The sequence below is a fragment of the Leuciscus leuciscus genome, assembly GCF_965113295.1.
Source record: "Leuciscus leuciscus genome assembly, chromosome: 1".
In the NCBI taxonomy this organism is placed as follows: Eukaryota; Metazoa; Chordata; class Actinopteri; order Cypriniformes; family Leuciscidae; genus Leuciscus; species Leuciscus leuciscus.
In genome coordinates, this window is record NC_138725.1 from 53,155,803 (window position 1) to 53,179,280 (window position 23,478).

Sequence of the window (23,478 nt, forward strand, 5' to 3'; positions counted from 1 at the left end):
TTTTCTCTCCCTCACAACGCTTTCTCCCTTTCTAATAGCCCCTCTCTTACAAACTCTTTAACAGTCCTTTTCCTTAATGCTCATTACTTACATTCCATTAAAAAACCCAGTTAGGAACTTTACCAGGAGGAAAACCTAATAGGTTTTTTAACATACATGCTGTATAAGAACTGTTTAAAACTCCCAAGATGCTGGAATAATAATATATAGCTTTCCCTAATGTTTTCTACTTTAGCATGCATGTGTATTTATAGATCTATCCTGGACCACGAGAACAAATCCAGTCAGATCCATGGTCCACTTCCACATTTAAACTGCAGGGTTGTGCAGCACTCAAAACTGAATTAAGAATGCTTATTAAATTCCAATTCAGTTCTTGAATCTGAACTGGCAACTACCAAGGAGGAAGTAGAATTGAAATTGTAAGTGAATTCAGGAAGTAAAATAAATAAATCAAATCCATATAACCATTATTCATAGAATTCATTAAGTCTTAAGGTGTAATTTCATTTATTTCTTTTTTTTTTAAAGGAGTTTGCTAAGACAAATTTTGAATGTCAGTTTTAGAACCTTGCTTAAAAGTTAAAACATTTAAAAAAAGTTTTGATGGAAAAACTTAATTTCCCCCCCAGAATTATTCAGTAAATTCCAATCCCTGCATTCCTATTCAAATTCCAAATTTAACTACTGATTAGTCTTCAAATAGCTGAATTAAGTCTTTCATTCTAGTATTTTCTGTGCAAAACAGATTATTAATAGCTTCTTGATACTGGACCATCTTTTCTTATATGGCAGAATTTTACACTGATCAGCCAGTTGCTCAAGAAGAACAAAAACATTTTTGTTTACATGCATAATATCTGTAACAGTTTGGGGCCCCCAAATGGTCAGAGACCCCTGGCCACTGTGCCCCATTGGATTGTGTGCATGTTTGTTTCTCTATGACGTCTAAAGTGCCCAATCTGTAGCAATGTTAATGAAAATAAATGTGTGCAAAGAGAGGGGGCGTGGAACAGATCGATAGGTTAGCATCACCAGAGCAGGGAAGGGGGTGATTATTGCTGATCGGGTTCCACAGGAGATCAATGACTCTCACTCTGAGGCTTATCCTCTGATGGATCCTCTTTTGCATACAATCTGTCCACAGAGAATTGGGCTACGAGACATGTTTATTTAACCTCATACTGATGGCACATGTCTCTTAAATGGATAGTTCACCCAAAAATTACAATTCTGTCATCATTTACTAACCCTCATGTTGTTCCAAACTTGTATGAGTACAAAATACCTCAGTGCTGTTTTCTTTTTTTTGACCATACAATGAAAGTAAGCGAGGTCCAGTGTATTTTGGGTGAACTATCCCTTTAAATGTGAAGTGTGTAACTTCCCTTCCTGGCATCAAATAGAATTGAATGAATAATGACAGTTTTCAAACATGCTTCCCAAACACCCCCCCTGCCAGCCATTGGTCAGAAAAAAACGAATAACCCCTCCCCCAAATGCACGGCATTGGTCGAGCCAGTGTTCCTATGTTGGGCTGGTCGGGATGCTCAAACAAATAGTTCTGATACCGCCACAGAGACAGTGTTTACACTTTCCAGGGAAATAAACCTACCAATGGTTTATTTATAATCTCTAAACACTAAGCTGAGATAAGAGAAAGTATTTAAACAGAAAACAACACTTCACCTTTAAAAAAAAAAGTTAATTCTAATGTAATTAACAGAGCAGCCCCACATTTTCATATCTGATGCAGTTTAACTAAAAGAAATCAGTTTGGATCAATGACTAAGATTTTACAGTAATGGTCTACTACAGAAAACACTGTTTATGGAAACACACACAGGTTTAGTCATATCTGCAAGGTTAACTAAAATCAATTAAGATTAAATAAATAACAGCATAAAATAAAAATATAGAGAGATAATAGTATACATGCAGGCTTAGTACACTGAGGAAGCTGAATACAATCTAAAGCCTTTGAGAAGGACGCGGTTTCGTGTGTGTGTGTGTGTGTGTGTGTGTGTGTGTGTGTGTGTGTGTGTGTGTGTGTGTGTGTGTGTGTGTGTGTGTGTGTGTGTGTGTGTGTGTGTGTGTGTGTGTGTGTGTGTGTGTGTGTGTGTGTGTGTGTGTGTGTGTGTTTGTGTGAGAGAGAGAGAGAGAGAGATTGTGTTAGCCTGATTCTGCACACAGTGATTCTTTCAAGTGCACTTGACATTTCATGTGTTGCCAGACACAGTGGGGCCACATCTGTTCCCTTTGCATTATTGTTTTCAGAAAGCACTGACTCCTACCATGATACTAACATAATCCTCTAATAACAAACAAGGCAACAGTGTTCCGCTAGTGTTTACTTCAGTACTATACTATTCATAGAAGCCCTTTGAACAGTGACTGTGACCAACAGCCTTCACACAGAAGGAAGTTCTGTCATGCTGTTCCAATAAAAGCTGCAATTCATGAACACTGTGGTTCTTGATTATTCTTGTGAATTGTGTTTACATGCTACTGGTCAAATCACCCATCCAGCACTCTGTCAGAATCAGGGATCGAATTCATTGCACCGAATAAGAAAAAAACTCCTTTTTACTATTATTTTCTTCTCCTTTTCTAACTAAGTCGTCATGAAACGGAAGTGGTGACAGGTCTTTTCTTTCTTATTGTGACATCCATCTGAGTGAAATTTATTATTAAAGAAAAAAAATGTTGGCCAGGTCTTGGTTCCATCCATCGGTTATGGATTGGATGGAGGCAGATCTGAATGAAGGCTTGCAGTCGATTATAAGAAATGATCGAGTTATCAAAAATTTTTAAGTGAAACATATGCATAGAGGAATCGTTCACAATAAGATAAAATAACATTTTAAAAAAGATGAAGGTGAATTTCTTTCATGCTGACAAACAAAAAAGTTAACTTTTTGCAATAATTTAATAAGACTTCTTAATAATGTTTTTCTTCTTTTGTCTTCCTGTCTTTCCTCTTACTGGTTAAACTTGACATGCATGTATTGGCATGGTTGTAACAATTGATCCTCAAGAGGGTGACAGAGTTATATTTAGATGTCGCTGACATTAAACTGGATGTGATATTATTCAAGTAAATTGCTATAAATATATTGACTTTAACTGATTTGCTCAACAATATTCTATTCAATCTGTTGTTCCAGATCAGTTGACCTGAAAGAGAAAACTCACCCTAGATAGAAGACTAAATTTATGTTAATTCACACTATTGCAACGATCAGAATGCAACGCATACTATACTTCTGTTGTGTTATAAATTGCGGTACTACACATTTTGGAACTAATCGGATATTTGTTATTCCCGAAGATGAACGGGTTTGGAACGACATGAGGGTGCGTAATTAATGACAGTATTTTCATATTTGAGTGAACTAACCCTTTCAAAATAATATTTGAGACCATTCTTAAGAAATTCGTATACAATTTGTCCAAACAACTTTCTTCATTTTTGATTTTTATGAAGCCGGCCTCAATAACCTGTGATGATTGAGGTGACAAGTCATTGACTGATTCACTAACATTGCACAATTATTGCACAATAAATTTGGCTGACTGACACAAAAAAGTTCATTCTGATCCTCTAATCTGATTGGTCAATACATTTTTCTAAAAGTGGAGGTTGATGTCCCCCATACCCCTGGTTTCTGGATTGTGATTACCTGTGTCCTCATGCCTACAGTTGAATCACAGTCATACAGATATTAGTGCAACAACACCATTGCTCGTGTGATATTTCTTAATCGAAGCAAACATATCATGCTCATTTCCATTCTCCTTCATTACATGGGGAAACAAATGAGGCTGTGCCAGGTCTTGATTGGGACGAGTGAACCCTTGAGTGTTAATGAGCACACACCTAATGACATGCCGATGACACCCCCATTGGGCTTTAATTGGGGATATACAGATTAACAATCACAGTAGAAACCAAAGGTGTGTAAGCTGTGTACGTGAGGATTGAGAGGCTCTGTCATGCGTCCAACACCCACTAGAAACCAATTCTCATTTTCACTTATGCAGAGTTAATTAGTCTCCACAGTGAGAGTAATGGGATAAATGCGCATCGAGGAGAAAGAGAGCGAGCGACAGAGAGAAGACAAAAGACAAGAGAGAGCGAGAGCGAGAGAAGGATTGTGTTTCCGTGACAGCTCGGTGTGGAGGACTGAAAAAGATCATTTGGTATGAGTGAGTGCCATCCCCAATTACTCCTTATTGCTTTTAGAGGACAGAGAGTAGGAGGCCGTAAATGAAATTCACGTGGCATGATGGCCGTTTTTATAAGACCGCCGAAGTGAAGGTCACCGTGTTCAAGTCTGAATTAAATTTTGATTGATTTATTTACCGATAGGGTGTGGGCTTTCATTTTCCTCGCCGGGGTCATTGGAGATGAGCACGATTTGTCTCTGTGTTCAACAATATCCACACCGCTTAATACGGATCAGGATTTCATATTTCAAACATGTGTCAAAATGTGAAAGTTCCTCATTCAATTCCCTCATGTTTTCAACTTTTCAACTCAGTTTACAACTTACTAAGGCTATATTCACACAGTAGCAGAATACAGTTGTCAGTCCTGTTTTAGAGCACTAAATACAGTTGGCTTGTTGCGGAAGTCAGTGTTACAGGTGTTACACAGTGTTCGACCGTACACTGATTACACTACTTGCACACCATGACATCGCTCCACCACGCCCCCACTATCATTTAGCTTTTTTTAACAAAAAAACAAAACAAAAAAACGTTTAGTCTGCTCTGCTCTGCTCCATAAAGCACGAGTCACTGCACAGTGCAGCAGGAGTCATATTTCCCTCATCACATGACGAGAGTAAGGAGAGATGACTGACAAGACGATGGTGGAGAATTTGGTGCGCAACAGATCCTAAGTGTCATTGACAAATATCTTATCTTGTAAAACGTGCGGTCAGTGTCGTCGCTCCCTATACACAGAGTATGTGTGATTGGAAATTTCGAAAGTTAAAGTGAAAAGCGAGCATGCATTAAAAAAAGCATTTCAATACCCGGCATATTAGTAGTAGCCCCCTTATGCCCACAAATTATATGCAATATCCACCTTCCCAACCAGGAAGGGGTAATACTGTGAAAATAACCGTGAAATCCCTATAACAGTTAGGTACGTTTACATACACATGGTTTGGTTATAAATGGGAGTGACACTGCATTCTATAACTCAAACTGAACATTTAAATGGATAGTTCACCCAAAAATGAAAATTCTGTACATTTAAGGGTGAATACACCTGCAATTTGAGAGTGAGTTTGGTTAGCATGTCATGTGTGAATGTAAACACATTGTCACAATGCTTTACATCAGCAATTACTGTAAAAAAGACTAAACAAACAAAATGGACTTGATTTGGAGAGCTAGGTATCTCTCCCACAAACCTCCTATTGTCTGCAGGCTTCTTATTACATTGAGATAAGCACCAAGGGAGTATGTACACTTTCAGTTTTATTGACCCATAAAGGCAAACTGGCGGTCATTTCAGCTTAAGTTGTTACAAGTAAGTAGCTTAAAGGGAACTTATATAGTGGGGAGATGTAACTGTACATTTCAGTCTCTCACAATGAGTCATTGCCTCGCTGTTTTCTCTCTGTGAGGCCTGACAATGATCCATACAACACTCACAAACAGCCATTACACAAATCTAGCATCTGCTCCCTGGGGTTCTCTCAGGAGGGTGCTGAGGTGGATACAAATTCACAGTGTATTTTGTAACTGTTATCCTGTAGGTTTTGGGGCCAGACAGTTCTCTGAAACGGCAAAAGTTTCTGTACTTCTAAATGGATATAAATAGTGAGGGTTGCTGAACTTTTTGTAGAAGCATTTGTGTCTGAAATAAGGTACAGTATTTAGCCATTTACAATTACTTTTCGTCTAAAGCAAGAACACATGGTGAAAAAAAAGTGGACATAAAATATAATATGGAAATATATAATAATAAAGACATTAACATTGTTATGAAAAAAAAAACCTATTTCTATTCATCAAAGAATCCTGAAAAATGTATCACAAAAAAAATTAAAAAAAATACTAAGCATTACAACGGTTTCCAACACTGATAATAATAAATGTTTCTTAAGCATCAAATCAGCTTGCACTCTTGGGGCCCCATCTTGTACCCAGCGCAATTGACTTTGTACACCGACGCATGTATCATTCCTATTTTGCACCCGCACACAGCAGACTTTTCCCTCCACAGACGCACGTCGGTAAATTAAGAAATGAACTTGCACTCCCAGGGGCGGTTCAGCGAAAAGAGGAGGCGTGTTCCAGCGCAAACGTTCCCTGGTGCTATTTTGCAGTTCCAGAAAACAATTCCGCCACAGACCAGGAAAAACCTAGTCAGAAGTCAGTGGCGCATTTTCAGTGGCGCTCTCAGATTTAAGGGCGCATGCTTGGCCATAATGTAGCGTGTGCACAACGCGCATTAGTGATGTTACATATGACACTGAAGCTTCAAAGCGCCTATCGAGTACGCAGCACAATTTCTCATGAAGCTCCGTGCCGGAGCGCGTATTGTTTTCAGAGAAACACGTGATCAATGAAAAACGAAGCCTCACTTTCTTTCCAGTCACGTGAATGCTTCACTTTGCGTGTCGAAATGTTTGAACCCAAACCACTACTCTACAGGTTTTGGGAAGTTTAAGTCCATTTACTAACTTATATATAAGCCTATAGCCTATGTTACATGCTCATATATTCTGCCATATAAACAAAATAATTAGACCACCATTTACTTGCATTTTGGTCTTTTTATAATTAGTATTAATATAATTGTTACATTTAATTTATTGCCTCACTTTAATATGTGAATTATATTATCAGAAAACTGAACATTTAGCGTTGTCAGGCTTTTATTTGTGCTTAATAGATAAAACAACGGCGCTGCGCACTCAGGTATGTGGCTGCTATAAATTTTACCTGCCAGAAGATGGCGCTTTTTTCGACACTCATGATGCTTTGAATCTTTTCCCGGAACAATCAAGGCAAAGCCTCAGTGCTTCATGAGGCTTCATTTGCCCATCCCTAACGCGCATACACTTTGCTTCTCTCATCTACACACAGGCGCGGCAGTTCCCATTTTTACAAACCATACATACCATCATACATACCATCAAACAAACCATCAAACCATCTCCTCGGCTGTGAACCGCTCCTGGCGTGCGCCTGGTAAATCCGCCGTTATAATAGCCATCCGCCATGGAACAAGCCGCCTGCTTTTAAAGGGAATGTGAGATGACGCTCTGATTGGTTTATTGCACGTTACGCCCCCAAACTACACCTATGTGTATTGTAGCTACTTCAGACCAACCCATTTTAGATTTGCGTCGGGCACAAGAGTCATTTATCCCACCGGTATAATAGCAACAACGCCCGAGATCCAGAGATGGGGGACTCGAGTCACATGACTTGACTCGAGTCAGACTCGAGTCGCAAATTTAAGGACTTGAGACTTGCTTGACTAAATTAAGAAAATGACTCGACTTGACTTTGACTTGAGATCCAATGACTCGAGACTTGACTTGACTTGAACTGTATGACTCGAGATTGACTTGATATACATTTTTATATAAATCATCGCAACATCAATTGATGAACAAAATGAAAGCAACGGAACCATTGACGCCAGTCATCAGATTCTGCGTGATTGCGTGACGCTGCACACGCCCAGAAAAAACATACATCGCGGTGAGCGCGCGCTAAATACAATAACATCTCCCTGCATCGTTTATTTTTGGATATAAACACTAAAATTGACCATATTCATACAAGATGATTTGCTGTACGCATAATAACTGGCAAGGGATATCGGACGACCATCACAACCTCGAACAGTCGAACTTCATTCACCACGTCTAAAAGTAAGCTATGGCTTGTTTAACCTGTTTGTTATAGTTAATTTGACTATCGTTAAATCTAGAGAGAATATTGGTCAAAACAGCATGCCTCTTTATACACAATTATGTTTTCAAATGTAGCTTAATGTTGTCAATATTCAAATGATAATGGCATATGTTTTGTATAACATTTGCCACATTTCTTTCAAATCATGCTTTAAAGCCAAATATGTCGTTCTTTCCAATGACAAAAAACAACATAGAAAACTGTTAATGTTTTGTGTGTTTTATGTTTCTCTTAAAGCAGGGTTAGATGTTATCAGGGGTTTGGGGGCAAAATTCCAGCAGAATTAATATGCACCCAAAATTCAAAATGTGGTGGAAAAATTGCCCTAGTATGAGTTATTTTTATAATTAGCCTATAACATATGATATTAAAAAATATTTCCAGAATATTGGCGCGATTGCAAATGTGATAATGATTTTATAAAACAGTTCAGTAAACAAAGAGTGAATATTGTGATGTGACATTTTAGACATAATATTCCAAATATTCTCTGTTTTTGCTCTATTTCTCCAATGACAATAGTTCCATATTTGTGATTCAGTGACCTAGTTGCTTAGTTCCAGAACGAATCTGCCGTTTTGAACAAATCAGTTGAATGAATACTTCTATGACTCGTACATTAAGACTTTATTTGGCGCCACCTATTGGCGGTTTTAACTTCATAATTAAAAATAACTTGTATAAAGGGGATGCCAGTTTGAAGAATGCCATTTGGTGGCATAGGAACCATTATACTTGAATTGTGAATTGTTTAATACCTTTTAATGGTCTTCTGCAATGTTTGAGGCATATTTATTTTTTCATGCTTTAATGTTGGCCTAATTTCAGTTACATTTACATTTTAGGCTATGTAGTTTGAAATTTTATTTATTTTAAATTTTTTTTTTTTTTATTGTAGCAACCACTCAGCTGTATGTGGAAATGCATATAAAAAATTTTGCAAATAAAACTATAGTCCACAACCTCTGTAGTTTTAACTTATTTTAATATATAAATTCAGTGAAATCATCAAACGTTTGTATGACTTGCCAGTGACTTGTGACCCAAGCTACGACTTGACTTGCTTGACATAAAGCAGTGACTTGACTTGACTTGACTTTACTTGCTTTTCACAAAATTGACTTGGACTTGCTTGAGACTCGAAGGTTAAGACTTGAGACTTACTTGTGACTTGCACATGTGTGACTTACTCCCACCTCTGCCGAGATCTGCCCACAAAGTTACTTGCGTTTCGCGTTTGATACTTGCGTTTCAGATCGTTAAAATAGGGCCCTTGGTGAGCATAACAGACTTCTTTCAACAACATTTTTTTTAAAAATTGAATTTTTTCTCTATTTTTAAAAAGGCTAACATCTCAGAGTCTGCAAGGTTACATGCCTCCCTTAAACAAGGTTTCATTAATTAATACCTTACTTTATTATTTTCACCTGACGGTTGATCATTTTCAATAGATTTAGATTGAATGAAGGACTAAAGTCATTTACGAATCAGAAAATCATTGAGACTTATTGAGCTACTGTAGTAATCAACCACCTAACAACCAGAAAGAAGACCCAAGCAGCCACATAGCACCATGGTACAAACAGCATCTACACAGCAACAACTCACAACAATCTACAGGTACCATTGTGGCAATGACTTTCGCACAGGTAAACGTCACTGTTAATAAATAAATATAAAGATACAAACTTTCTTAAAGGTGACATATCATGCCCCTTTTCACAAGATGTAATATAAATCCATGGTGTCTCCAGAATGTGTCTGTGTCTTTGTAAGTCAGCTGTGACATTTTTTGGTCATGTAGTGTTCTGTAACAGTTTGCATACTTTGCTCTAACTTTTGCCATTGCGTTAGAACTGGTTACACTGGCGGCCAAATGGCAGCGCAGTAGGTGGAAACGTGCAGATTAAGGGGCGGTTATATTATAATAAGATCCCCTACCTACGTTAAAAGGGGAGCGAAATCTGATTAGATTATTATTTATATGCTTGCAGAGAAAAGCTTACCAAAACAAAGTTACTGGGTTGGTAGATGCACCAGGGACCTAGCCTAGAAATCTAGACGCACCCTAGCGGCAGCAAATTTTATTTTGCAGCCAGGGTAGTCTAGCAACTCTCCGTTGGCTTTCGAGCTGGAAAAAAACAAACTCTAGTCTGGCCAATCACATCGTGTATAGAGTCAGCAGGCAGGCTTAACATAATGACGACAGGGTTGCGACGGTTCCGTGTGAATTTCCTGCTACTTGAAAACAAAAAATTGGCGGCTGCTGGCGAACAGCGGTCTTTCGAATCGGCTTTTGCCGCGACTCTGGAGGACTTGAAGTTAAGCTTTTCTTTGAGAAAAGAACAAAGAATGGCACTTAAGTCATTCGTAAAAAAGGAAGATGTGTTCAGAGCTTTGCCGACCGGATACGGCAAAAGTTTCATCTATCAACTAGCTCCGCTGGTGGGAATACACTCTGCTTGGTTGTAGCGCTATCCTATTGCGTGCAGAGGGAATTTGAAAGACAACCATTTATTCCGCCCCTCGGATTGAGCCCTGCCAATGGTGAGTTCCCAGACCCAACATCTTAATGTGGGTCTGGCTTGCCAGGCTACCAGGGACCCGATTATAGCACTTAAACACGGAAAAAGACAGATTTCCATGACATGTCCCCTTTAAGAGAAAATGTCAATGTCGTTTATATACTGACGTTACACATTTGTACTTGAGCAGATGTTTGCCAGTGTGTGCATGACGAAAGAGTGACAATGGATGAACTGTGGAAATGGATGAACTTCTCCTGGGAAGTGTGTGTCAGCTCATTGTGCTGTAGAGTGTAATGGCTTTTCTGCACATTGTCAGATGAATTTAAGAACTGATGTCACTTGATGTGCAAGACTTGATGTGAAGAGGAAATTTCAAGGAGACTTGGTAAAAGTGACACTTTCTTTTTCGTTTTGGATGGATTTTGGCACTTTTTATTGAAATGAAAGTAATCATGGGGTTTACAACACCAGCACACAATGCAGGCCGGCATCAAACCCGTCTTGTCCACACAAATACATTTTTGTTTGAAAACGCATTCTTCTCTCAGTTTTGGCCTTCCGTCCACAGTTTTTGACCAGTGAAAAACGCTCTCCCAAGTGGATAAATTTGAAACACTGTTTTCGCGTTGTAGTGTGAACAGTGAAAACAGAGGCTTTCGAAAACGATGACACATTTAGTCATGTGACGCATATTGTACCGATATACTGTATATCTGTATTGTGCCTGTTAAGTGCTACTCACTTTCACACTGTTGCTAAAGATATGTTTCTTTGTACACTCTTCATATCACACTCCTGCAAAGACGACAGAAAATATACTCCCAATTGCTGTTCTGCGGCAAAACATGAGGGCAGTTGTGTTTAGACCAAACATTTAATGGTGAGTGAGTGCGACCTGGACGCTTCAGTGAATGGTGAGATATTTTGCTAAAGAAAATGATCCTGCCAGAAGAATAGCATGAGAACTTGATTATGTCTGTTCCATCTGTATCATCTCAGTGAGCTTTTATGAGGTTTTACACATGCACAATAAGGTGAATTTAGTGTGGATAAGAAACATTTGGAAAAAGCTGGACGAACAGCGTTTTGAAACGAAAACGCATTTTTAAAATGTATTCAGATTAAATGTAGACTTAGCCTTTGTCTTCCACATGAGCATCATCACTCAACAGTCCTGCTACTCCACATATCTGGAAAAAAACTCTACATTTTCATTTCAATATCATTGTGTAGACCACTGGTTTTCAAACTTTCCCAGGCCAAATATGCATCAAATCAGAATACTGATATACCCTCTCATCACAACAAGGTTCCCTCTATTTATTCAGCATTGAACAAACTGGCATCTCTTTGAGTGTGTGAGCCACATAATGCCATATTTTGATTAATATCCTGTAATATTCCTGTAGTGAAGATAAATCATGCTGATATAAGACCCTTATTGGTCCCTTTGACCTTTGGCGATCTGTGGAAAGATGCTGCAATGTGCAGCATATAAAAACACATAGGCCTACATAATAGACAATACAATTTTGAAATTTTTTACATATAATTTCAAGTGAACTTCTGTCAGACTAGTTACATTATCAGTGTCTTGATTAAATTGGAGAGCTGAATGCGTTTCAAAAGCAGGCCACTCTTAAAGCTTGCACGTAACGAAATGAAGCATATAATTGCCACTCACAGACTTTGACAGCAAACAGAATAACATGTTGTTTTTGCTGCTCTTTTTTTGGTCTTACATAAATGCATCTTGAATTAGTGAATGAAAAATCCTAGATGCACAGATTTATAATAAAATTGTAAATAGAGAAGAATGTGAAAAATAATAGGAAAAAGTTTACAAAAGAATTATAAAATATATATAGTATATTATATTTTATACGGTGTCGTGTTGGTGGCCCCTTAGTTAAAAACTAATGATCTTTGAAATGGAAGTGAATCAATCAATCTAAACTAACTTTAGCTGGACAATAACTTTATTCTAGAGCTGCTGTAAAGCCAAAACAATCTCTGTTACTGTAATTTCCTATTATCACTGTAAAGCTGATTTTTCTAAAAATGTCCTAATTCTGCAATGTGAACAAATGTGCACATCTGTACATAATGGAGCACAAAGATGGGCAGTCTCATGTGTCCCTATTCTCACAAACAGGACTCAGGTACAGTGACAGAGACTGAGTAATAAGTGGAGTGGTGGCCTTTTAAAGTGTCTGCTGATGATTTAGGATCATTCTGAGGAAAGGAAAGACTCCGCTCTCTTTAAGGCCACGACCTGTCACAACACACATTCTCACTCTGTGCTGAGACACACACTCTCACACACTACGCAATGATATGCATACTCTTAAACATTTGCACACGCTGCGATGGGAGCGGCAGATCCACTAGGGAGAGTGGAAACGGGGGCAGAAATCCATAACCACACTTGCACTGGTCCGTTTGTGCCGTCGCTCCGCATTCATCTGCAGTCAAAAGAGAACCGGCACACCTTTGATCCCCTCGTCCACTGAGCACAACGCTTAATTGCACTGGTGGGAGTGAGAGAAATCGAACAAAAAGTACACGCACACACACACACGTGGGCGTTCGTGCCCTCGGTCGACACTGGGATGATGTGTGCGTGTGTTGGAGATGAGGGGCGACAAGACAGGAAAGCAATAAGATATATAATTGATTCTAAGCCACTCAGGATCTCAAAAGTCAGATATAGAACACATGCACACACAACTTACAGTAATCACCACACACACACACCTGGTCGTGAATTCCCAATAGAGTCCCTGGCCTCCTATTGAACGGCTGTGTGTTTACAGAGAAAGGCTTCCCATTGGTTTTCAGATCAATGGCATTATATTTCTTATAAAGGAGGGATGAGAGGATATGTCTGTGGAGGAAAAGCGGACCAGTGAATGAGGGATGAAGGAGCAGAGAGGCATGAGAGAACATATAAGGTGAGGAAATGTCCCATGTATGCACGTTGACTAGAGTGCAAGACAAGAAAGTATTGATTTATCTTCCTCTCTTCACTTTCCTTTCTATCTCCTTTCAGTCAACACGTTTTTCCTTTTCTCATCATGGTTCCATTTTTCATCTTTTCTGACAATTCTGTCATCATTTACTCACCCTCACAGGGATTCAGCCTCTAGAAGGCGACAATGGCAACAACAACAAAAACAAAAATCACAATTTGACAAATTTAAAATCTTTAATAATAATAATAATAAACTTTATTTTCTATAGCGCCTTTAATGTAGCATCTCAAAGCGCTTCACAAGAATGAGATCCAATTAAACAATTTAAAAATCAATATAAAATTAATTATTTAAAATCTATTTGCCACTGATGACAATCTGGAAAGCGTTTGCTTTGCATTGAAACAGCGAACAGTGCAATGTCCAATTTGCAAACAAATGACTCTTATGAACAGGTTCTTTGTAATGAATCAGTCAAAAAAAGAGTAATGAAACAGATCCACAATTTGACTCAAACTTACTCAGTCAGTGACTCATTCAAAGCTTGCAAATGACACTTACTGAACCGCCAATCATTTTTCGGTTATGTCTGATTCGAAATGAACCGTTACTGTGAATGTATAGACTTCAGGTTGAAAGATATCAGACTGTATACTTGGTTGTTGATATGATACTGTATAATTATATAGGCGTTTTTAATAAATTAATAATGGTATTAAAAAGATATTTTAAAAAAATACAACATTTGCTAAGCTTTTTGCCCCGATTTTCAGATTTACGAGTCGTCGACAATTGTTGCTGAAAGTCTGCGCCAGTCAGCAGATTTCGGGCAGTTTAAGTTGACAGATTTCACACAAAAAATCACGTAGTGTATGATGGGCACAGACTCTGATTTTTAGCTTCAGATTATGATTCCACCCAGTCGGAAGATATCAAAACATATATGATATTTTGAACTGATTTTATCATAGTGTGTGAAGCGTCGCTACTGAAACCAAAGCTTTACTCTATCTACCACTGAACACAAATACAATGACATTACAAAAGTAAATTAACAGAAGATGTGTAACAAATTAGTCTCGGCATATATTAAACAACAGCACATGAGGGTGAGTAAATGATGACAGAAATTTTGAGTGAACTATCTCTTTAAGTAAAGCTTTAGTGTTTATTTTATAAATACTGTAGAGGACAGCATAATAGCCCCTGTAACACAAAGGAACTGTCCTCCTGAAAAACCAAGAGAAGCTACACTGACAGAAGAACAAAAGGAAGAGACAAATAGGATGGAAACAATGGTATGATAACTGCCCTGGCTTTAAAAAATTTTGAGACAAGAGCCAATTTTTGGGGAGCAATCAGAGGTAGCAGAGCCAAAACATGACAGAATCTTACAGAAATAGAGAATGAGAAGACAAACAGGAACTGTAAAAGACATTTTTAAAGATAAATGGAATGAGGGAGATAGGGACTTGTGAAACCACAGACAAAAAAAATGAAAGACAGGAAATGAAAAAAGACAGTTGTCCCCAATATGACAACTATACTACGTAAACAAGGAAGAAAAGAAAGAAAGAAAGAAAGAAAGAAAGAAAGAAAGAAAGAAAGAAAGAAAGAAAGAAAGAAAGAAAGAAAGAAAGAAAGAAAGAAAGAAAGAAAGAAAGAAAGAAAGAAAGAAAGAAAGAAAGAGACTTGCGGATTGGCTGTCACTCAAGAGGCAGAATTCAAAACGTCCGACAAGACTAAAAAAAATGTGCTGGAAAATTGCATTAAATGGATATGTTTCTGAAGCATTAGTTACTACAAGAGATATACATTTTTAATTATAGAACTGATAAAATTTTTTGATATACTGAAATCACATGCACAAAGCAACCTCACAACATAATTCTCAATGCATATTTTACACTATTTACATATTTTACTTTAAAGGGTTAGTTCACCCAAAAATGAAAATTCTGTCAGTAATCACTCACCCTCATGTTGTTCCAACCCCATAAGACTTTCGTTCATCTTCGGAACATAAATTAAGATATTTTTTATGAAATCTGAGAGTCTCACTCCTCCATGGGCTTCTAAGGGATTGAAACTTGCCGGCCCAGAAAAGTTAGTAAAGACATCGTGAATATAGTCCAAGTGACTACAGTGGCTCAACCATAATTCTGTCAGGACCACTACCGTCAAATACGATTGACAATTAGCATACAGTTTGGATTGGCGGTATGGTTCCGTTCTGGGCGATAACTCCCTGCGCATCCATGCAGCCTAGCATGGATAAGAGCAGGGAGAGCAGCAATAACCCCCCTTGGGGTAAACAGAACAGAACCAACATGAAAGTTTGCAAACATATTTAATTAAAAATTTTAAAGTACAACATATTTCGAGAATTTATTCTGATTCAAGGGGAATCAGAATGCCAAATCCTGACTGGGTGAGAGGAGGAGCTGGGGATGGAGGAGGATAATTAGCTCCTGAGAAACGTGATAGCTGCTGATAATACTGAAGGAGCTTATATATGTATACAGTGATAGGCGTCGTATTCCTATAGGTAGATGTGGATCAGCTGAGGATCAGCTGATGCGAGCTTGACCAACGTGACCTGCCAGAACTAACTCTACGCATGATGTTTATCAAGCGACAAAAACAACTAAAATAACGACTTTATTCAACTATCCATTTTCGTCTGTGTGGGCCTGAATGAATTCACGTAGTGTAACAGCGCAGCGCTTCTGTGTATCACACACATGACCAGCGTCGGCCAATAGTGAGCCTACGTGGTGACGTACAACACAGAAGCGCTGCGCTGTTACACTACGTGAATTCATTCAGGCCCACACAGACGAAAATGGATAGTTGAATAAAGTCGTTATTTTTGTTGTTTTTTTGTGCACAAAAAGTATTCTCGTCGCTTGATAAACTTATGGTTGAGCCACTGTAGTCACTTGGACTATATTCATAATGTCTTTACAAACTTTTCTGGTCCTGCAAGTTTCAATCCCATAGAAACCTATGGAGGAGTGAGCCAGCTCTCAGATTTCATCAAAAATATCTTAATTTGTCGGCGCCAATGGCCTCGTGGTCAGTGCGCCGACATGTAGCGCCTTTGCGCTCGGGCGGCCCGAGTTCGAGTCCCGGCTCGTGGACCTTTCCCGATCCCCCGTCTCTCTCCCACCTCGTTTCCTGTCATCTCTCTACTGTCCTGTCACTATAAAAGGAAAATCACCAAAAAAAACAATATACAAAAAAAAATATCTTAATTTGTGTTCCGAAGATGAACGAACGTCTTACGGGGTTGGAACAACATGAGGGTAAGTGATTACTGACAGAATTTTCATTTTTGGGTGAACTATCCCTTTAACCTTTTTTAATCCCAGTTTGGTTTATAAACTGTTCAACTTGCCCCGTTTGATTTATTTATTTATTATTTGAAATTCATGTGATGACACACTTTACAAATCAAAACTGTCACCATTTTCCCACTCTCAGCAGAATCTTTGGCATAAACTAGTTTGAGTCAAAATAGTGCAAGTTCTTGAATATCCAATATAATTCTGTATCCCTTCAAGGACAACACTATCTTCTCAGTCTTCTGTCTGTTTGACAGGTGCGTTTAAATAATTCCTGCAGGTTACAGCCTCGCTCTTGCTACCTGGAGAGGACTCAAATGTATTCATGTCGCACGCCGCCCTATCGATTACCGGGCTGCAGAGGAATGAAAGGGCACACTGCACAAATCATCATTAAATAAAAGATAAATAATCACACATTCCCTAGCCCTAGACCCCACCGCATCTCTGTAAATGCTCTTTATCTTGGCTAATTTGAATTTGGGGATGCGGTAACATGCCCGGACAAATTAAAGCGTCAGATACAAACACACACACAAACCAACTGCCCTCACACACACCAAACGCACCTCAAGTGATCTCAAAATGTGATTAATGCCTGAGATTTGGTCCTTGTGGAGAATAAACAGAAAAACATTAGTCGGGCGTGAAACAACAAATACGTAGCTTGAGCACCTGTCCTTTTTTCTATTACATTTTTCTCTTATCCCCGCATCACTGTCTTTTTTTTCCCCTCCTTCGCCTCTCATCTGCGGAGTGGCAGCATACATAATCCCTCCGTAATGGACGTTTAATATTTACACGTTTGGTGTAATCACTTAAATGCCTGTTTTACCACGGCCTTGTTTGGGTAGTTGGAGGGCATCTGACAGCCTATTCATCACAAAGTGAGCGTGTGGAACCTCTCACCCCCCTTAACAATCAATCAACCGACAACTTCAACCCCCTTACACACACACAGCGATTGCTGCATACAGCCTGACTGTGTGTAATCACTTCTGTTTGCATAACCCCCCACCACACACACTCACACACACACAAACCCCATTAGTCCATCATCTGAAAGGCCCTATACCTGTGAATAGCTCCATAGGCTCCAGGGATTAATCTTTAGCCCTTCAGACGCACGGCAGCTCTATGCATTTAGAGAGCCTCCATTGGCTCAGGTAATGGGATGTGGACTTAACACTGAAATACATCTAATCATAAGGTTAGCTTTTGATTTCCTTTGAAAGGATTCAGCCGATGGTGAATTACTTTGGCTGGTGGAGAGAATGTGAATCAAGTGTTTTATTGGATAGCTATAGTTGCACTAGTTCCAAAAGTCGCTTTGAGCCTTTCTTGGTCACTGTAAAGAGGGGGGAAATAAATCAATGGCTTATGGGGAATACTCTGAAGGAGCACTTATAATCCGAACAACTCAAAATAATTTGTATTAATGCATGTAAATATGCTCAACGGCTATGTTGAATCTTTAAATGTACTTTCAGTGAACACAAATAAACAAGCTCAAATGTGTGGATGGGGAAAGAATTAAAACGAAAAATCTGTCACATTTACTCACCCTCATGTCGGTCTAAATCTGTATGACTTATTTTCTTCTGCTCAACACAAAAGAAGATATTTAAATAATAAATAAGTAAATAATCAAAGAACTTCTATTTTTGGGTGAATTATTCATTTAGGCTCAGATCTGAGGGTTAGGGGAACATTTTTTATAGTTCATCCACAATTCAAAAATTATCATTAACTCACCCTCATGTTGCTTTAAACCAGTATGACTTTCTTTCTGTAATGTCTTTCTGCTATGGGACACAAAAAAAGACACTTTGAAAAATGTGTTTTTTGGTAGACTTCACACTGAAATACATCTAATCATAAAGTTAGCTTTTGATTTTCTGTTTCTCAGATTAAGGATTTCATAATTAGAGGATAAACGGGGTGAATAGGTGTTTATTTGCTGCCCCCTGTTGGAAAATAAATGAGGGCCCTGAACTTTCTGTCAGAGATGTAAGTTTATCCTAAATGTGCAGTGTTTCTGCAAAGTATCTAGATGTGTAAGTGTGTTTGAAAATGTGCTGGAACGAAGGGGAAATGCCTGTACATGCAGTTGGACACTCAACACTCTAACACGCTAAGGGTGCAGCTGTGTGTTTTCACGCTCTCTTGCTTCATCAGATCATGACACGTTCAATCACACACTGTCACTCTTAGGAGAGACACATTCTAACATGCTTTGATAATGTACTGTATAACATTGCACAAGTGTGCAATAATCTCCCGCTGTCCTTACACCCTGTTATTAAGCCCTCTTTAATTAATTCTTTCTTTTCACAAAGGTTTTGGGCGTTGGTGGATTTGGTACTTTTCATCATTATCAATATTTGCATTGTAACCAACATAGCATTTCATAACCACATTATGTCATGCTGTTTTCATTGGCACGGAGTCCTTAATCTATCCTTTAAAACATGAATTGTTGTAGAATTGATCAGTGATTGTTTAGTTTTTTTACTGGCTGTGTGCCCGTGAATTCTCTGAATAGAGCTTTGTGGACTCATGGAAGCAGGGAGTCAATCTAACTGTGTCAACTCCCATCAAACTCTCCCTCAAATGTTTCTACCGTTTTTTTTTTTCTCCATCAGCATTGGAGGGGAAAGAAGAGGACACGCCTGTGTTTGTCAAGCAGATGTTTGTGTGTCTACAAGTGTTTCTGTCATTCATACGCTGAAACAGAAGAGCAGCAAACCCTCAATTCTCTCAGCAGCAGCATCTCTTACTAGCAGGTAACTGTCAGGTACTTATTAACCAGTTTGTGTTGAGCTTCATGTGTGCGCTGTAAAAAGAAAAAGTAAAAAAGCTTTTATCTTAAATACAGAACTGAGCATTAACCCTTAATTCATCTGCACTGAAAAGTCTCATTGCTTATGTCTGCTGGTGCATGTCTTCGATTCTCAGCTCACTGAATCACTGTTTGTCTCTGCTAACAGTTTAGTTCTCTGAGCCATATGGAGCCCGCACGTGTCTTGCCTATTCTGCCATGCTGTCAGGCCTGTTATTATAGATATTTTAACGCCTTAGCTAAAAATGTAGAAAACGCTCATCTGTCTACCTGTACCTGCTGTCACACATTTACTAGTTGACATGAAGACAGATTATGCTTTGCCTTGATTGGTTTGTAAATGTTAAGCACATGGCAATCTAATTAATTAGATTAGAATGTTGTATCTAAGCTGTATAATTTGCTTAAAAGAAAAAAAAAAACACTTTTAAATTAAAGTTCTGTAATTTACTTATTGAAGCAGAATGTCCATGTTGCGCTTTTAAATACAATGTAAGTGAATGGTGATGAAATCTGCCCATCCACTTTTATTGTATGGGGGGGGGGGGGGGGGGTGGTCAGCTTGAACATTCTGCTAAATATCTCCTTTTGTGTTTAATGTAAGAAAAAAGGTCATACCTGTTTGGAACGGCATAAGTAAAAGAGTAAATGAAACACTATTTTTATCCTCTAAGACTTTGCTAAATGCAATTATCTTTTCACAAGAAATATTCTTTTTTTTTCTTGACCCTCACAGAAGAAACGCCAACATGCAGACTGCAGAGGCTGTGTCAGCAACTATAAACACTAACAGGAACTGTACGGTGGAGATCACCAATGTTAGCAGCGTTTACTGCCTTATCAATCCAAAGTAAGGAGAAAATTATGCCTGAGCATATGCAGATATATTTTACATTTACATTAAGTTAACTTAAAAAGTAGCCTAAACTAAATTACCAGATAAACTGATAAAGAAAAAAAATGCAGTTATTGAAGGGGACTGACTTTATTTTTTTATTATTGTAAGGCAAATTCCTTTCATTTACTATTCATTTTCTATAATACATTATTGACAAATGTCCACTATGAACTTCTCTCAGAGTCTACATGTCCAGTGGGTTCAGTTTCCATCCTCCCCAACCCACCATACGCACCGCCAGGACCGAGGTTTGCTCATTCACAAAGGATGACAACACTGCCACTGGGGCTGTGGGCATCTTGACCTATGACCTCTCCCACATGCAGAATCATATGTGCACTGAGCGCATGGCCATTATGTTCTCTGTTCCCTTCGACTACCACCTCTACAAGAATGTCATGGGCATTGGGTTGTTTGAGAGCAGCCGTGGATGTGACAAGGCCCTGTACAAGCACATGTATGAGGGAAAGGACTTCAGCCAGTTCACCCGTGTAGATGCAGGGGGATCTGGAGTCACCCACAGAGGAAAGAAAGTAGACTTAAGAGCGACCATGTCTACTGTGGGCAAGGCTATTATTAAGCTAGAGGTGTATGATAAGATGGGCTAAATAATAAACAAATTCAGCAATCAGTAATTCAAAATTGTTTCATATACTTTACATGGTCTTATTCATCATAATATGCAAAATAATAATAAACATGGCTTTGTGCTTTTTAAAATGTTGATGTCACGTTTTGATGTCTGTATTAATACCTGCATTTATGCTGTCCAAGAAAATAAAAACTGTTCTGAATACTCATTCTATGTTTGCACTATATAAAATATAAATATATATATATATATATATATATATATATATATATACACACACACACACAAATACACAAATATATACACAAATATATACACACACATACATATACAGAGCCGTCGCATAGACTGTGCGAACTGTGCTACCGCACAGGGCCTCACGCCACTAGGGCCTCACAATCCTGCTGTTTTTTTTGTTGTTTTAAAAAAAAAATACAAAAAAATAGTTTTTTTGTCCCCACCACTTTTTAAAACATCTCGCGTTGTAACAATTCTACAAATAAATAAAACATATCCAGTTAACTGGCAGAGCATTCATTTTGTTCATTTTTTAAATAAGAGACGATCTAGCGCTGAAATGTGTTTTTTTAAATCAAGTGATCAAAGTGCTCGTTGGCGCGGATACTGTGTTTTCTCGTGTGGCTCGCGCACACGCCGTACATCCGTTGCGGATATTCTATTCGTTCTGGTGAAATCACAAAACATAATGCACACAAATGTGTCCCTGCTTGATATACAACCACTGTTGAACATAATCGGTTTTGATGAGAAAAAAAAGTATACGAAAAAAAAAACTGAAAAAAAAACTAGTGCGGAATAGAACCCAGAACCTCTGACTAACTTGGCGAAAGTTCTACCACTGGACCATTAGGATACACGTTAGTTATGTAGGCGGATCTATGGATTTTTTCCCCTCTGAATAGCAAAATGTCATAGCTGAGACTATGTGCATGATTATGATGTATATTCTACTTGATAAAAACGTATTGCAGCGAGATAATGCGTGCAATAGAACTAGAACAGCTACGTCCGTGTGACTGTTATTCATGCGCCAATTGACCATCCACATCAAAGAGCAGGGCCTCGCATTTCAAGTTCGCACAGGGCCTCGCCAGAGCCATATAGAGAGAGAGTTGCGACAACGGAAGTTCAAAATTCTTAGTTGTCACGTGATTCGCGTAGACCTCAGATAGTTCCAGGAAGTGCTTCGGAATCAACTAGCATGCTTTAAAACACAAGTTTATTTGATTCAGATAATATGATAATATACAATCTTATTCTTTAAACGTCTTATCTTTTAAAACTGCATCACAAACGGTCTGTTCTACCGCGCTGCTGTTACTTCCGGGAACTATTGAAAGGCTCTACGAGCCGCCATTGCTGTAAAAAAAGCGTTCCATTGTAGTCAATGGAGTTGTCGCAACTCTCTCTCTATATGGCTCTGGGCCTCGCACCCCACCTGCGTCGGCACTGATAAATATATAGTATATGAGTGATGTAAAGTATTTGGGTAAATGTAATTAGTTAGCCTACTGTACTTAAGTATCTTTTTGGCTATTTTATACTTTGAGTATCAAAGATATTAGCAACTTTTACTCTATACTTGACTACATAATTGAATATATGTACTCTTTCCACCAATACATTTGTGACGAGTAATGCAATTACACATTACATTTTACATGGCACCTAACTTTTTCTGCAGCGGTTTATTTCTGCTACAAAAGAAACAGAGGGCATTGAAGGTACTATATCTTGTGCGTTTTGCCCTTATTTACCCAAACTTGTCAACAAGGCTACTTTATATGAATGTGAAAGGATTAGCAACTAGTTGCTGAATCTCAGGTGTTTTATATTTGAGATGAGGGCCACTGACGTCCAGTGCAAGTAGGCTTTTACTTTTTTAGACTTTAATTATAGTTAACATTATTTTATTAATATTATATTGAAGACCTTTTTGAATGATGTGGGGTTTTTTTACTCTTGAGCTTAATCTGAGACTTGAGTGTCTATAGACATTTGCTGTTGTGTCGACCTTGATTTTTTGCAATATTGAGTTTTTTTTTGTTTGTTTTTTTACTTTAGAAGATAAATGTGATCGCTCTCCTCACAAATCAACTATTTCTTGATTTTCATGGCATGTCTCTTAGGTGTTGAGGACTTTTTTTCACGCGGCTAGCGTATTTTTCCAATTGTTTTCAATGGGAGCGTCACATTTATTAAATTATATAAATATAATTTATATATAAATTCATTTATAAGTATACCTAAGTTCATGCACTACCTTGGAATCAAACCCATGAACTTGTCTTTGCTAGGGAGATCAATTTCTTATACGAAACATCA

General features: G+C 38.3%; 1 protein-coding gene and 1 long non-coding RNA gene across 4 annotated transcripts in view; one reads left to right on the forward strand and one right to left on the reverse strand.

The window, feature by feature from the left end:
* Positions 1 to 23,478, reverse strand: part of LOC309479572 — a 77,363-nt gene that overhangs the window by 47,870 nt on the left and 6,015 nt on the right. The window lies entirely within an intron of this gene.
* LOC309509291 (DELTA-stichotoxin-Hcr4a) lies at positions 19,446 to 21,340 on the forward strand. 2 transcript variants are annotated; one of them, XM_082183938.1, is made up of 3 exons: positions 19,446 to 19,586; positions 20,379 to 20,492; positions 20,722 to 21,340. In XM_082183938.1, the coding sequence occupies exons 2-3, from the start codon at positions 20,392 to 20,394 to the stop codon at positions 21,146 to 21,148; spliced, it is 528 nt and encodes a 175-aa protein (XP_082040064.1). In that variant the 5' UTR covers positions 19,446 to 19,586; positions 20,379 to 20,391; the 3' UTR covers positions 21,149 to 21,340. The 2 variants fall into 2 exon arrangements, with proteins under 2 accessions (XP_082040064.1, XP_082040065.1); XM_082183939.1 differs by having other exon boundaries at positions 19,470 to 19,597.